We start from the raw sequence: 16,351 nt of genomic DNA, 5'->3' as shown, positions 1-16,351 counted from the left end.
TAAATTTTCTTTACAGCATGAAGATGCTAGTTGGCTGGGGTGACCCTTGATTGTATTCGTGCCTCTTGTCTTCCGTATATTCTTCCGATTATTTTCTAATGAAGTTTTCTTTTTCCGCGAAAAATAGCACTCCTTTAATTATAAATTTTAATTTTAATAATTTTCTTATAATAATTTGAGTTAGGTTATGAAAATAAATAGCAATTTAATGGTTATAGCCAAGAAAGTCCTCTTGCTTCTTACTAGTTCATGTTCTCATAGCAGTAGGGTTGTCTTGCAATTGCAGCTCACAAAAACGCCACATACATATACCCTTTTCCCCTGTCTCTCTCTCACACACACGCGACGCGACCCTATCTATCGTTTCACTATCTCCTCTGCTACATCTCTTTCTACTCTCTCACTCCCTCTCTCTGCAACAACAACAATGGGTGCTTCTCTGCCTCCGAAGGAGGCCAACCTCTTCAAGCTTATTGTTGTAAGTACTTTCGATTCTCTCAATTTCCGCCATTATCTTCACTTCTCTGCTTTGCTTGTTCGTCGCTCGATCCAACTTGATTTCCGCGCCCTCGATTGCTTCCCCTTCGTAAAACCCTAGATTCTGCTCGAGGTTCTCACGCTATCTCTGGTAACTCAGAATCTGGGGGGAAATCTGAAAGGAGGAGCATCATAGTTTGGGATTGAACTTTGTTTGTGTAATTTGTGATGTTTGACGCAGGGTTTAAGGTCTTTGGTGGAAATATTGATAAATTGGTGCTTTCAAGTTTTAATTTTTAGGCTTCACTGTGTTCTTTGTTTGTTTTGCATGGAGCTTCAGGTTTTAATTGGATTAGGATGGGGCTAGAATTTGGTATTTTAAAGTTGGTAGCTAGAACTGATATAAGAGTGGGTGTGATTTTTTTTTTTTTTTATCAATGTCTACTACTTGACTTAATGGAAGTAAAACAGAAAAGATGGATGTAATTGAAGTGGATTTCTTGCGCTGAATATATTTGGCGTTTTACGTGTTCCTTCTAGTAGGTTTTCTTTATGTGAAAATGTCCATTTGTTGCTTCTAGTAGCTTTATGTGAGTAAGTGAAATAATCTGTTTTTTTGAGATAATGGTAGATTTTATGGGTCGTTGTCGTTATTTATCATTGTTCTTGTTGCTGCAGAAATCATATGAAACCAAGCAATATAAGAAGGGCCTCAAAGCAGCTGATGCGATTTTGAGAAAATTTCCAGACCATGGAGGTATGTTTTTAGACATTATTATTTTAATCTTTTCCTTATGGCCAGGATTCATTATATTTCCTTTCTAAATTGTTTAAGACTCAAACTCAAAGTGAGTCATGCAAGAAAGAAATGCAATATCATTTTTTTAATATTTATTGCATATTTTGCTTTTTTGGTTATATTTTATTTATTTATTTATGGGGTCTGCTCCCTTTTCTTGATGCTAGAAACTTTATCGATGAAGGGCTTGACATTAAATTGCATGGATCGTAAATCTGAAGCATATGACCTTGTTCGTCAAGGATTGAAGGTCTGCTTATTGTCTCTGATTTTACATGATATAATAATCTTTCAATCACTGTTTGTCAGTTAATTTTGCTTTAATCCTTGTTCTGGTACAGAATGACCTTAAAAGTCATGTTTGCTGGCATGTTTTTGGACTCCTTTATCGATCAGACAGAGAATACAGGGAGGCAATCAAGTGCTACCGAAATGCACTGAAAATAGATCCTGACAATATTGAAATTCTGCGTGACCTATCACTCTTACAGGTAGCATCATAAGTGTAATTTTTCTCTACGTGCTTCTCTATAGCAGATATGAACTCAAAGCCTTTCAACACATGCACACACACACACACGGTTCCCAATGTATTTAACTTGGGTGTTAGTTGTTTAGGGTGGCATGTACTATAGTCAAAACTATGATGTTACAATCTGTTTGATTTATGGATAAATCTTTTTTGCCTTCGGCACATTTAATAAGTAGATTAGGTTTTGGTCAGAAGTCATATTTATTGAAACATGAGTTGACATAAAGTCACTAAGAGATTGCTTACATGGAGAAGTTTCTAAAGATCATGCTAAAGAGGTTGAACAAGTAAATGTGAAACTCTAATTTCAATAAACCTGAATGTCCCAAGAACAATCCTTAGATGAACAAGAGATATTTAAAGAGATAAAGACTGGAATTAGTAGAATAGGAATGTAATGAATTTTATGCAAGAACACTAGACCCAATCCAGTACCAATGTGATAGCTGAATCAGGTAGGAAAGAACAGTAGAATACAAGAACAATTCCCTGGATGATTAGAGAGCCCCATGATATCTCCTTTCACTCAATTCTACAAAAGAATCCCCAATGACACTATCCTAGATTAGGTCCTGTGGAAATTGATTATAATTTAGCTTTATGAGCAAACAGTGTCTAGAAGCATATGAATACAGATGCATGCACACCAAAATTTAAATGTCCTTGCTTTTTGGACCGATAACCTGTCATGTGTGGAGTACCCTTCCTCTGGATCAAAAGAGAAGAGTTTGATGTAGGGTTAGTCTTCCAAAGATTTGAAAGTTGCCTGAGCTATTAAACAACAGAGGAGCAAACGATATTGTTTCTTTTATGAAAATGTGCTGTTACAGTTTACAAATGTATAACTCTTCAATAAGGTAAAAACTTGAGAGCCTTGCCTGAGCTATTAAAAGAAAAATGAGTAAATGATATTGTTTCCTTTGAAAAATGTTTGTGTGACTTTTCAGCCTCTGTCTAATGTGTCTCCTCCTCAAATAAGAGCCATGTGGATAATTGAATCATAAGCTCAAAATTCACTAGATGTTTGCTCTGTGTCTCGCCTGTTATGAAAATGTGTGACAAAACTTGAGCATTTATTCTATGATCTGGTATTTGATGATACTTTTTGCAAATACTCTGTTGAAAGTTTTGGCTTTTGAGTAAACAGAAAACTATTTTTTTAAGTTAAAAAGCTGACTTGAACATTGTCAACATTCCAGTGCTGTTAGTGTAGCGAATTTTCATGGAATATCATCACAACCCTCACCATGAAATGGAGCATATAACTTTTCCATTGTACTTTTGTCCTGTGTCTCTTTCACTTTTCATGAAACATGCATGCATATGAGTATATGTTCGGTGATTTTTTTTATGGTGCAATTTGTTTAACTTTTCTGATTGTTTTTTGTACTCCTTACTTAGGCTCAAATGCGAGATTTAACGGGCTTTGTTGAGACCAGACAGCAACTTTTGACTCTGAAGCCAAATCATCGCATGAACTGGATTGGGTTTTCTGCTGCCCATCATTTGAACTCTAAGTATGAAATGTATTTATATCAATGTTTTTCCAATTGTGATACCTTGGACTGCCTTTTTTTGCCAATGTTTCTTCTGTTGTATCATTGATTTCATGGACACAATGTGTATATACGACAATTTAACCCTATTGTACTTTCTTTGCTTCTCCCAATTTCTTCCTGCAAAAAATGTAGTTGGCAGTTGTTGGGTTCTTTGCAAAAGTTTCCTTATTTTTGGGTTATATAGAAGGCCTTTAGGATCTGGATTTTTTTTTTGGGGTGGGGGGAGGTGAGAGGAGGGAGAGAATTGAACACACAATATCAGGCACGTCTTAGTCAAGCAATCTACTCTCTGAACCTGTGGATCGTGTCATCACTCCAGTTTTCTATTTTTTGAAATAGTTGTTGAATTAGCATAATTTGGTTAGTTTGGTAGTTTGTAATACTTACCTTTCAAGTGTGTAACAGTGCGTCCAAGGCTGTTGAAATTTTAGAAGCATATGAAGGGACTTTAGAAGGTGATTATCCTCCAGAAAATGAACGATGGGAGCATGGGGAAATGCTTTTGTATAAGGTTTTCCTCTGACAGTGTGTCTGTTACTGTTTCTTATTTAATGCATAATACTTATTCAGTTATTCACTTGATACCGCTTGATGCAACTTTTAGCTTAATTAGCTGGCGACTTTTTGTATAATTTTTAAATATCTATATATTCTTTGAAACTATAGGAGTGGATCCAGTGATCTGGATGGTTTGTAAATTTTGGGGTGATCGTTTTACCAGATGGGTAAACATGTAATTTAATGAACTGGCCATCTGTCTGGTCATCCCTTAGCCGAACAAGTTACCTTTTAAAAAAAAAGTCCAAAAAATTCTCGAGTTTCTATTTAGTAAAAGTCTTCTTTTGGTGACTTCTCTGAGGCATTAGTTGCCTGAAAATTGGCTTATTAACGCCCAAGATATTCATTGTATTAGAAGCTTCTATCATTAGAATATGATCACACTATGGCTTTATAAAACAAATGGGAAATTTTCATTATTTTGATTAATAAATGAGTATGGTTGAATTACATTTGTTGAATATGAATCCTTTTGCTTTCAATTCTAATTATGGATGTTTAACTAAATGAAGCCTTTTGATGGTTTGGGTGCTGATATTTTTTCTTGGTGCGGTTGTGCTTTTCTGCGCCAAATTTTACTGCCCAGATTTCTTTATTAGAGGAATGCGGATTTCTTGAGAGAGCTCTGGAGGAGTTGCGCAAAAAAGAATCAAAAATTGTATGTATGTTTTTATGCCTGGGTAACTTGAAAATTTAACTTATTTTGCATGCTGCAATAACTTGTTTCTGATAATGTCTTATTAGGTTGATAAGCTTGCAGTTAAAGAACAAGAGGTTTCACTTTTACGGAAGCTGGGTCACTTAGAAGAAGCTGAAACATTGTACCGGGGATTACTTTCCACGAATCCTGATAATTATAGGTGATAAAGGACACCTTTTAGGTCGAAGTGTATCCATTGATTAGTTTTTTGATGTTTTTTTTTTCTTCGTGTTCTCTTGTTTTTTTCTACCCTAAGTGTTTCATTCGCACACTTCTAGCTTTTATATAAATTATAAAATTATTCTCAACACAAAATGTTTGGATTCAATTATTCAATGTGTTTTGATGGTGAGATAAATGCATGTTGTCTAAGGTTGCTCTTATGTACACTTTTGTCTTCACTGTTGCTTTTACACCACCATTTTCTGATGACATGTAACGTATACTCATTTTTTCATTTACTTGTCTTAACTTTCTATCTTGATTGATTTTGTCTATTTTCTATGCTGTGAATCAATTGAACATTCTTTTATTCATATTTTTGTTTTGTTCTCGTATTATATATATATATATATTTTTTTTTTCTGGATATCAATTTGTACTCTTTTGGGTTTAACAATTCCATTGATATTTAAATAAAAATAACTCGTGCTGTAGTTCTTGTTAAAAGGCTTCTTTACTTCAATAGTTAAATTTGTTTGGAGCTATAGTTTTATTTTGGTTTAAGAGTTTATCAAGTGTCCATGCTTCCTTGCTTGGAGCTATAGTTAACCATATTTCTAAGTCAGGTAATTGAAAAAAAGGGACTAAGTATTTTTTCAAGTTACCATATACCTCTAATTTGGAATTTGTAATAGTCATAATTATCTGATTTTCAGAATTTCGATAAATGGTCCTCTAGTATTAATAAATTAATATGGACCACTTCTTTTTGTTGTTGATATGTCTCACTCTGGTACATGGAACTTTATTGAGTACTGCTGCATTGTGTGCATTTGTTGTTTAAGGGTATGTTCTGGTCAAATGGTTGCTTAGTTTATGTTTTTTTTTTGTGTTCTTGTCTGTATTTGGTTTGGTAAACTATCTGAGATTGTTTTATTGGAATTTATGTACGGTAATTATTATGTGTTTTGCTAGTTGAACTGTAGAAGCTAAGTTTTAGTTCATGATTCGTGTTACCAATCAGATACTATGAAGGTCTCCAAAAGTGTGTTGGGTTATATTTAGAAGATGGCCAGTTCTCTCTTGATCAAATAGATCGGTTAGATTCCTTGTACAAAACACTTGGGCAGCAATATAAGTGGTCTTCTGCTGTTAAGGTAATGCAGTTTATTGTTGTAGTTACTGGTTATTTAGGCCTTTTGTTTACTATCTTTCCTTATGAAAATCATCACTAATTAATACATATCCATATTATCCATGTGAAAGTATACATGTTCTTGTCTTTGTATCACTTGTCATATTTTCAGTACTTATTGTCTTCAGTGGATCTTCTTGTTTGTCAGAGAATACCACTAGATTTTCTACAAGGTGACAAATTTCGAGAAGCAGCCGACAATTATATTAGGCCTCTCTTAACTAAGGTATGCCAACTTCCTTTGAATATTGTATTATGCCATCTTTAGTTGTTTCAGAATTAATTGAAATTTCTTTTGGTGGTCATTTCTAGGGAGTTCCATCTCTGTTCTCTGATCTTTCTTCTTTGTATAATCATCCTGGGAAGGTTAGTTTTATCAGTTACTCTTCTACTTTTGTAAGGGTTTGAGATTTCCTATGATTGACTTTTTCTGCCAGTATATGTTATGGTGGTGGAATGGACTGTTTCTGTGGGTTCTGATTTCTTAAAAAAACTTTGTCCAGGCAGACATTTTGGAACAACTTATCCTCGATTTAGAGCATTCAATTAGGACGTCAGGCCAATATCCTGGGAGGTAAATACTCGTTAGATTTGTTGTTCTCACACATGTCTTGAACTAAATGCACATATGGTTCAAAGATCATCTCGGAACTCTCTTGGTTAACTGTCAAATGAAGAAAGTGAGGAAATCTGCAAGCCATATCTACATGTATCTTTGCAGAGTGCAGACCATTAAGACAGTAATTGATTTTCCCTTGAAATAACCATATCTATGAAGCACCAAAGAAAAAACCGTAAACACAACCGCACCCAAGTCGACTAAATGGAAACAATCTATTTAGTTAGTATGTTGGAGTTATATATTTACTACTAAATAGCTAATCATTGTCTACCTATTATGCAGTATGGAAAAGGAACCCCCTTCAACTCTGATGTGGACTTTGTTTTTATTGGCTCAGGTTGGTTCTACTCTTTGATTCTTAGTGTCATTTTTATTTCTCCTTTTTCTCGCTAATAATTTGCACTGGTGCAGCATTATGACAGGCGAGGGCAATATGAACTTGCTATTGCTAAAATCGATGAGGCTATAGAACACACTCCTACTGTCATTGATCTATATTCTGTCAAGGTATGCTTAAAGTTATAAACACTTTTTTGCTTGTTATGAGATTAGTTCATTTCATTGTACGTTGTAGTCCTCTGTTATATGGTAAAGCTTTATATTCTAGTTATAACAGAATGCCACTATCTTAATGAAACTGACTCTGGTTTGGCTGTTTAACTTTTAGAATTTCTGTGATGCAATTAATTTGCACAGAATGTCAACCATTATCCATTGTCAACATTTCATATGCACTGAGCCTAGTTACATAAGTTACTGGTGTGCCAAATTATGAATTGTGCTAAATAGCATTTTTAAAATTAGTTTGTTCCTTTTGGCCTTGAAGTTTGTGCTTAACTCATTTCTAAATGCTCATAAGCCAATAAATCATTGTTTTTAAATTAAAAAAAAATTAAATATGACATGATGAAACACTTCAACTCTATTTTACTTCATAAAAATAGGGATATCTAATGATATCATAAATGAATGTTTAAATGTTTTTCAGCAAGACTATATTATCAACTTATTCAATGTGTAATGTAATTTTTAAGATTTAGAGTTAGAGCGAAAGAGAGAAAGGAGAGTGAATCAATGAGGGAGAAATCTGTGATTTCATTCCATTGTGAGTTTGTATTACGCGTACGCAGTACATCTATTTATAGAGTTGTTCATGCCTTTAGAATATTGAGTTATTCATGTTAAAGGAAGCATTGCTATTCTTGAATCTTGAGTAAAATTAAAATTTAAAGCAATTTAGATTATTAAGTCTCTTGTGAGTGAGCCAAGTGTGTGGGGACTTGTAAGGCTTTTGATGAATAAAATGAGTTGAAACTGATTTTGGATTTACTAGTGCTTTTGTCAACAGTCAATAACAAAAAATTAAAAGAATGTTGCTTGTCTTTGTATAACAGAGTCGGATACTGAAGCATGCTGGTGATTTTAGTGCTGCTGCTGCATTTGCAGATGAAGCTAGGTGTATGGATCTTGCTGATCGTTATGTTAATAGTGAATGTGTTAAGCGCATGCTGCAGGCTGATCAGGTATTTATCTGTCTTTCGATTATATTTGATTATCAGCTACCTAGGCATAGGATACTGTTGTTTTCTTGTAAACTGTGTTGTTTTCTAGTCTGCCTTTTTCTGACTATTCATGTATATATCCCTTGATACAAGGTTGCCTTGGCAGAAAAAACTGCTGTGTTGTTCACAAAAGAAGGGGATCAACACAACAACCTTCATGATATGCAGTGCATGTGGTTGGTATACAGCAATATTTTAATATTCTGCACTATCCAATGGATATTGTGGTTTAATTTCTTTATTCATGTTTTAATATCTAGTTTCCTATATTTGGAAGGTATGAGCTTGCCTCGGGTGAAAGCTTTTTCCGCCAGGGTGATCTTGGACGGGCTCTCAAGAAATTTTTAGGAGTGGAGAAGCACTATGCTGATATTAATGAGGACCAATTTGATTTTCATTCATATTGCTTAAGGAAAATGACTCTGCGTACTTACGTGGAAATGCTTAAATTTCAAGATCAATTGCACTCACATTCATATTTTCATAAAGCAGCTGCTGGAGCTATCAGGTGAATATCATGTTGGACAATGGTTTGGTTCACTGTGTACATGTATGGGAGTTAAAAGTTGCAACTTAAAAACCCTTCACTCGTACATATGAGGATGTGTGTTGGGAAACTGAACCTTTAATTCTTATTAAAACATTTCCTTTGTCGTTTCTCACTTTCTCTTCTTTAATTATTGAGGTTGAGAGTTTTCTAACGTGTGCTTCAATTTTGGTGGTGGTTGATAGTTTTTTGACCTAAACAACACTCCTTTAAGACTGCTATAACTATTCATTTATCTATCACCATCTAAGTCTTTTCCCACTAGGTCGGGTTGCGTACATGAATCAATCTACACCATTGAGCTGTTGTCATATATTAAGCTTACAAATAGATTGTTTACGTCTATCCCTCACTGATTTGGCCTTTCCTTTTTCTCCCTCTGCTCCTAACTACTTGACTCTTCCATCTGATCAGCCCTCCTTCCAGGTGATTCTATGCGTCTTGTAAACCATCTAAGATGAGAACACTGAACACCATCTTTGTTGTCATACATTACGTTTACAAATAGATTATTTACTTCTGTTAGGACCCCATTGCAAGGTATGGGACTTGAGTCCCACATTGGAAGTATGGGATTCTAATGTGGGGTTTATAATGCCTTGGGCTCTCCAACTACAACAGCTAGCTTTTGTGGTGTGGTTCTCCCAAGGTTCTTATCAACTTCTATCCCTCTGAGTGGTTAGGCCTAAAGTTTTCCTTTGTCTCCCCCCTTCCCCTAACTTCTGGACTCTTTCATCTGATCAGCCCTCCTTGATGATTCTATGAGTCTTCTCCAGATATGCCTACACCATCTAAGATGATAATTGCTTCCTTTTCAGTATGGGAGCCACCCCAACTTTATATTTTTGTATTTCTGTTCTTATAATATCTTGTGTAACCACCACTCATCCATCTTAACATTCTCATCTTTGCTACACTTAGCTCACTCTCTTGTTGACTTTTTACTGTAACATTCAGTCCCATGCATTGCAGGTCTTGCAACTGTGTAGTCAAATTTTCCCTTAAAGTCTTAATTATACTTTTTTTATCGCAGATTACACCCGATGCGTTCCTCCATTCCAACCAACTTGCTTGGATCCTATAATTGTCCTCCATCCATCTCTCCATCATTTTGTATATACTTGATACATGAAACTCGTGATATTGCTTCTTATGCAATTTTGAGCTCTAAGTTATGGCTTGTTTGTCTATTGCTAAACTGAAGGCATGTGTTTTCATGACTTGTCTCCATATCTCAAACTTTTGATTGATTTCTTCTCACAATTCTCTATTTAAGACTATTGTACTCATCAGTAAACAGTATGTATACTGTCTTCTAGATCTATTCTATAGAATCAGGATGAAGAGATAATGGCTCAGACTTGACCCTTGGTCCACACCTATAGACTATAGTTATAGGGAAATCTGCATCCCCTTGTTTCGTTACACTAGATTTGACCTCTTCTTACACATCTTTGATCAACCAATGCAAGCAAGAGCAGCCCTAACTCTTCTCCTTTTCCAGAGCCTTCTACAAAATCTCTCTGGTACTCTATGGTGTGCCATTTTCAAATTTTACAAAAACCATGCTTAGGACTTTCTACTCCTTAGATATCATTCCATCAATCTTCCTATCAGATATATAGCTTCTATGGTATATATTTGATATTAACATTCATTCGTTATTAATATTTGTATTAATATTATCAGTAAAGCAATTTGCTTTCTGATTTTGTATTCATGATCTTAACACTTTGAGCTGCAGATGCTATATTAAGTTGCATGACTCTCCCCCGAAGTCTACGGCGGAGGAAGATGAGGAGATGTCAAAGTTGCTTCCTGCTCAGAAAAAGAAAATGCGACAAAAACAAAGAAAGGCAGAAGCAAGAGCTAAGAAAGTATTGTACTCATTTCTATAGCTTCATTTGAACTTAATGCAGGAAGGTTATTCATTCATCCTATTGTTCTATTTTGTTTTCAGGGAGCAGAAGAAAAGAATGAAGAGTTAAGTGCCAGTGGGGTATCCAAGTCTGGGAAACGGCATGTAAAACCTGTGGATCCTGATCCACATGGGGAGAAGTTATTGCAGGTTAAATTTTAGTGCCTTCAATTTCAGTAACCATTGCGATTCTCTTTAGCCTGTGTTTTATATTTCTAATTTAATGGATAAAATAAAAGTTTTCTCCTTGGATTCTTACTTCAGGTTACCATTATGGTCATTGTCACTAATCACCATGCATATTGACATTTTAGATCTTGGCAGAAAACCCTAAATATTTATGATAATCAAAGAGCGTTATGCTTGAGTTAGAGATAGAGAATATGAATCTTCAAAAGTGAGGATTTAGAAATGCACAAAAGAAAATCACTGCTCTTTATTATTCAAAATGGTGTTGCAAGGGCCTATGCATTTGCATATCTTTTGATGCATATGGGTAGATAGGATTTAGATTTATTAGGTGAATGTGAATATTTTTCTTTCAAATGAAACTATTATATGGAATTGAGTCACTGACTAGTTAAAGTGCCTTGCTGAAAAAGAAACATACTTTCACTATTTGTGTACTTGACATATTTATCAAACTGTTAAAGTCTGTATGTTGTCAGGTTTATCAAAACCTGATCTAATTCCAGAATATTTTTCTACTGTTGTCATTATGATTGTTAGGACTGATATAGTTCTGTTTCACATGTGGCTTTCCCTACTTAGGTTGATGATCCACTGTCGGAAGCTATTAAATACTTGAAGTTGCTGCAGAAGAATTCACCTGATTCATTAGAGACACACTTGCTCTCTTTTGAATTATATACAAGGAAGCAGAAGGTTTTGCTTACCTTTCAGGTAAGTGGAGACCAGACTTTATTTACCATTATTTTTTTCTTAAATTTAAGCAATGTTGTCAAGCTAGTACTTCTTCCTTTCTCCTTTAAGCACATTAGAAATCTAAAGTGTCTGGCACTGGGAGAGCTCTATTTTGTGACTAAACAGTTAATGTCAGTTATAGGCTTTGTTTGGTTGGAGGAAGGGGAAAGGAAAGAAAACACGGTTCACTCCTCAATTTCCGTGTTTTCTTTCCTTTCCCCTTCCCCTCCCTCCAACCAAACATAGCAATAGTATTTGAACAATTTTATTAGCGTATCTTGTGAGGTTATGATAAACTTATTTTTCCCTTTTCATTTTAGAGTTTGATGCCAATTACATTTTGTTCCCTCTGTATCTTTGGTGTTGTAGGCTGTAAAGCAGTTACTGAGGTTGGATGCTGAACACCCTGATTCTCATCGTTGCCTGGTATGGTGTCTCTTCTGAAGAGGAAATTAATTCCATGTATTGGGATTAAATAGTTTACTTTTATAATATTCTTCATACTAAAAGTATAATACAGGTGAACTCCATCATTGTGTACAAGCCATCTTTTATAAATTATTATTTTATTATTACAATCATCATATATCATACCTCAACATGTTTGTACTTGGAAAGCATATGGAGAATTAGGCGACTGAAAAGAAAATATACACTTCAGATTTGGCTCTATGTGCTCCTGCTCTGTTATTCAATTTATTGTTACTTTGAGGACACATTGTGCTCTTTATTCTTGTGGCATCACACACACAACACACACATGGAGGGAAAACCCTCTTTCTGCAGTCATTTATTTCAGTCCATATGTTGCAGATAAAGTTTTTTCATCAAGTGAGATCCATGAATACTCCTGTGACTGAAAGCGAGAAACTGATATGGAGTGTCTTAGAAGCTGAGCGCTCAACTATTAGGTACCTAATGCTGTTGTTTTTACCCTTTCTCTATTTTTTTAGGTATCTAGAATTCTTTTATTCATTTTATGTTTATGATGGAATTTTAACTCCATCTGTTTATTTCTTTTATTCCAGTCAGCTGCATGAGAAAACTCTGTTTGAGGCAAACAACTCTTTCCTTGAAAAACATAAAGGTCAGTGAACCTTACCTTCAACATGGAAACACATATTTCAAGCTTCTTTGTAAAGAGTTCTTATTTTGTTTATTCATTGTTTGCAGATTCTTTGATGCATAGAGCTGCTTTTGCCGAAACCTTGTACATTTTGGATCCAAATAGAAAGTCTGAGGCTGTCAAGTTGATTGAAGAGTCAACAAATAATATTGTGCCAAGGTAATAAAACACACTCAGTGATTTTCCTGTGTCTATTAAGTAGTGGATATGGAAAATATTTTGCAGTTCAAATTTGAGCAATAGAAATATTGAATCTTTCATTATTTTTTCCTGCTAGAAATGGAGCACTCGGACCGATCAGGGAATGGAAACTTAAAGACTGTATTGCAGTTCACAAACTTTTGGGAACAGTACTTCTTGATCAAGATGCTGCATTGAGTAAGTGTAATTGAGTTTTTGGATTGCCTAATTGATCTCTCTGGGGGGCCTTAAGGACCATTACACATGGTAATCTTAAAACCTGATATTTGCCACAGTTGGTGCTTTTAGTTTCAGAAAATTATGTGTTTGGGTTCATTTTCCTACGCCAAAGTTTTCTGTCACTTGGACGTGTAAAAGATAAAATGTAATGGTTGCTCTGAAAAGTGAACACGATTTTCTTTCTTTTTCCTTTTGACGAATTGAGGATGAAGATAATGAAAATTGTTAGATCAAACACTTGGTTATTCATTTGGCCATTATTCTGGGATGGGGTCAAGGCCTTTGAAAGTATTTGGAGATGGGTGATTGTTCTTAAAAATTTAAAAGTTTCCAAGTTCTTCTCTTTGCAGATAGAATTGAAGTCTTAATTTTTTTTGTCAAAGGTGTATTTTGTCCCAAATCGGGAAATTTTGCTATTTAAATTTCTTAATTCTTTTCCTAATATTTTTCTTACATTTTCTTATTTTTATATTTCCTTACATTTTCTTATTTTTATTTGCATCACTTAACTCTTGCAGGATGGAAAGTGCGTTGTGCAGAATACTTTCCTTATTCAAGGTACTTTGAAGGTAGCCGCAGCTCTGCCTCTTCAAACACGGCCTTAAAACAGTTATCTAAGAACTCTGAAAATGAGACTTTGAACCATTCCGTGTGTACTCAAAACGTGGGATCCATAACATCAAATGGGAAACTAGAGGCATTTAAACAACTTGCTATCTGACCAAGTAAAATACATCCATGAGGCTAACAGATATATAAGTTACCCAGTTTGGTTGTTTGGTAAACCAAACTGCATTTCTCCTGACTGACTGCATTGCAGTTTGCACCGATAAGGTCACAGTTTTGGCGCGGGTTATGGCAAATTCTACACAATGGGATCCCATGTGTCTTCTCTTCACCAATTCTCCCTCCCAACTGTGAAATGTACTCCATTTGCAAATGTGTATAATTTTGCTTCAATTATGTTTTAGGATTGGCTTTCTTTTTATCTGCTCTCCTTTTTCCTGAGAGGTGGTAGACTGCGGTCTTTCATGCATTTGCACCACTGAGGTTATCGTTTTGCTCGTTGGGAGAGCTACAGAATATTTTTTTGGGAGTTTCTGGTTCTGCTGCATCCTGCCAACATAATTATAGGGAGAGCATGTTGTACCTTTCCAATTTTATTAGCTTATTTATCATGTATAAACATTAAATCATGTGAAGATTTTGTTACTGGATGCTGAAATGACAGCTTTAATTTTGGATGAATTTCTCGAGTTCAGCACTGTTGCGGTTATTTAATTAGTTTTCAGTTTATAACTTAAGTTTATTTTATCTTTATTTTTTTTTGTTTTAAATTTTAAAATGTTAATTTTTTGAACCTACGGGCTTCACCGCTGCTATTATAACTTTCCACTACCATCATTGCTAATTCACACCGTCTATCATTGCGGTTGTTGTCTAATATCTTCCACCACTATTTGATACTCCATCGGTTTATTTTTAAGTGTTGTTTTAGAAGAACTTTTTGTTCCTATTTAACTGTTATTTTGACGTTTTAAGGTTACAATTTGTCAATTATACCCTTACTTTTTTAATAACTCCACTTCACATTTTCCATAAAATTCTCCTTTCTCAATAACTATGAAGAGCTGACTTTATGATTGGGTGAGAGTGATAAATGGATGAGAGTGGAAAAAAAGTAATAATTCATTATCTTGGTTGGAGAGCTTTATGACTTTATGATTGAGGTGTGAGATGGTAGAATGAGAAAAAACACTCTAACAATCAACTATCTTGGTTGGAGAGCTTTATGCTAAAACGACACTTAAAAAAGAACTTAGGGAGTACCATCTAATCTTTGTCATGGAACGATCTCAGGTGGTGGTGATAATGGTAAAGGGTGGTGGACAATATCAATAATGATGGTGAATGATGAGCAACAACGATGATGGAGGTTTCGAGCGATGGTGGTGGATCATCCAAGGTGCCAATGGAAACAAGCATCACCATCAGGTTCTAGGAGCGGCGACATTGCAAATTACCTAGTGGTGGTAGTTGTGAAGGTGAAGGGTTATCGGTAGTGGAGACACACAATGCTAATAGTGATAGTGCAACGATGGTGGTGTTGGAGGGTCTTCAAGAAAGTTAGAGGGTGCTTGATGGTGGTGGCAGTTGGAGTACCTATAGAAGCGTGCTTGATGGTGGTGGCAGTTGGAGTACCTATAGAAGCGGTGCGACAATGACAATAATGGAGAATGTTGGACGCTAACAATGTGGGTAGTGCCAGATGACAGTGGCAATAGCAGTGGAGGAAGTTAGATAATGATGATTGTTAATGATGTCTAACGGTAATAGCGATGAAGGTGCTGGGAGGGTGCGCCATTAAACATCAATAGATAATGACTATAGTGAAGGCATAGCGGTGGCGGTGAAGGATGGTGTTAAGTGGAGGCGGTGGAGCGATATCAATGGAGGGTGCCTAGTGCATGTTGAGGGAGGGTGTTGAGCAAGAACAGTTATGGAGGCCAAATAGTTGTGAAGATGACAATGGTGCCAACAAGGGTAGAGGATGTTGAGTTATGGTGGTGGGTATCAGGCTAGGTGACAATAAACTCTGTCATACAGTGGCAATGATGGTAGATTATGTCATGGCGGCACCGTTAGTGGTAGCAGTGGAAAATGGAAAGAGGAAATGTAGGAAAACGTTATGGTGGATTCAGGGTTCATTTAGTGTGCACAACTTTTCTCTTGTGTAAGGTTGCACAACCCTAATTTTTACCTGCATTTGTAGGTGTTCAGGTCATTCATTTATTTTAATTTATAAAATTTATAAATTTATATGTTAATTTCCTCCTCTCTCCACCACCTTCCTCCACTCAACCTCCACGTCATCCGCCGCCAGCGCCGCCGCTGTCACCACCAAATATTCTCCTTCCTCCCCCACCAATCACCACCCCTCCCTTCCTCCACCACCGGCTCCACTCCCTTCTTTCTCTCCCCTTCTTCCTCTTAACTGTAGAACCCAACCATACCACCACCAGAACCCCCACCCAACAGCACCACCACCTCCCATAAACTCAACCTTCTTTTTCCCTACCAACAACTCAAACCACCACAATTACAACCCTCCACCATGACCGCCAGCCACCATAGCTACCTCTCCACCATTAGAACCACTTCACTCCCACCCCCAATCAAACCTTCCCTAAGCCATAATCAGAAAATGAAGATGAAAGAAAACACATCCATGGACCTGCAAACCCAAATC

The 16,351-nt window shown here is 35.9% G+C and overlaps 1 protein-coding gene across 1 annotated transcript; it reads left to right on the top strand.

The window, feature by feature from the left end:
• Positions 1-233: 233 nt before the first annotated feature.
• On the top strand, positions 234-14,349 carry LOC130745858 (N-terminal acetyltransferase A complex auxiliary subunit NAA15). The gene is made up of 26 exons (XM_057598261.1): positions 234-478; positions 1,156-1,234; positions 1,444-1,526; positions 1,618-1,767; positions 3,210-3,325; positions 3,773-3,878; positions 4,512-4,583; positions 4,670-4,785; positions 5,812-5,944; positions 6,131-6,208; positions 6,295-6,348; positions 6,486-6,556; positions 6,887-6,941; positions 7,016-7,111; positions 7,999-8,127; positions 8,260-8,342; positions 8,444-8,674; positions 10,458-10,590; positions 10,674-10,781; positions 11,403-11,534; positions 11,925-11,981; positions 12,369-12,466; positions 12,584-12,642; positions 12,729-12,840; positions 12,959-13,059; positions 13,620-14,349. Exons 1-26 carry the CDS (start codon positions 428-430, stop codon positions 13,820-13,822), a joined length of 2,706 nt encoding a protein of 901 aa, XP_057454244.1. The 5' UTR covers positions 234-427; the 3' UTR covers positions 13,823-14,349.
• The last annotated feature ends 2,002 nt before the right edge of the window (positions 14,350-16,351 follow it).

This window comes from Lotus japonicus, chromosome 3 (genome assembly GCF_012489685.1).
Source record: "Lotus japonicus ecotype B-129 chromosome 3, LjGifu_v1.2".
Classification (NCBI taxonomy): Eukaryota; Viridiplantae; Streptophyta; class Magnoliopsida; order Fabales; family Fabaceae; genus Lotus; species Lotus japonicus.
The sequence above is the reverse complement of the archived record's forward strand: the minus strand, read 5'-3'. Positions and strand labels throughout refer to the sequence as shown.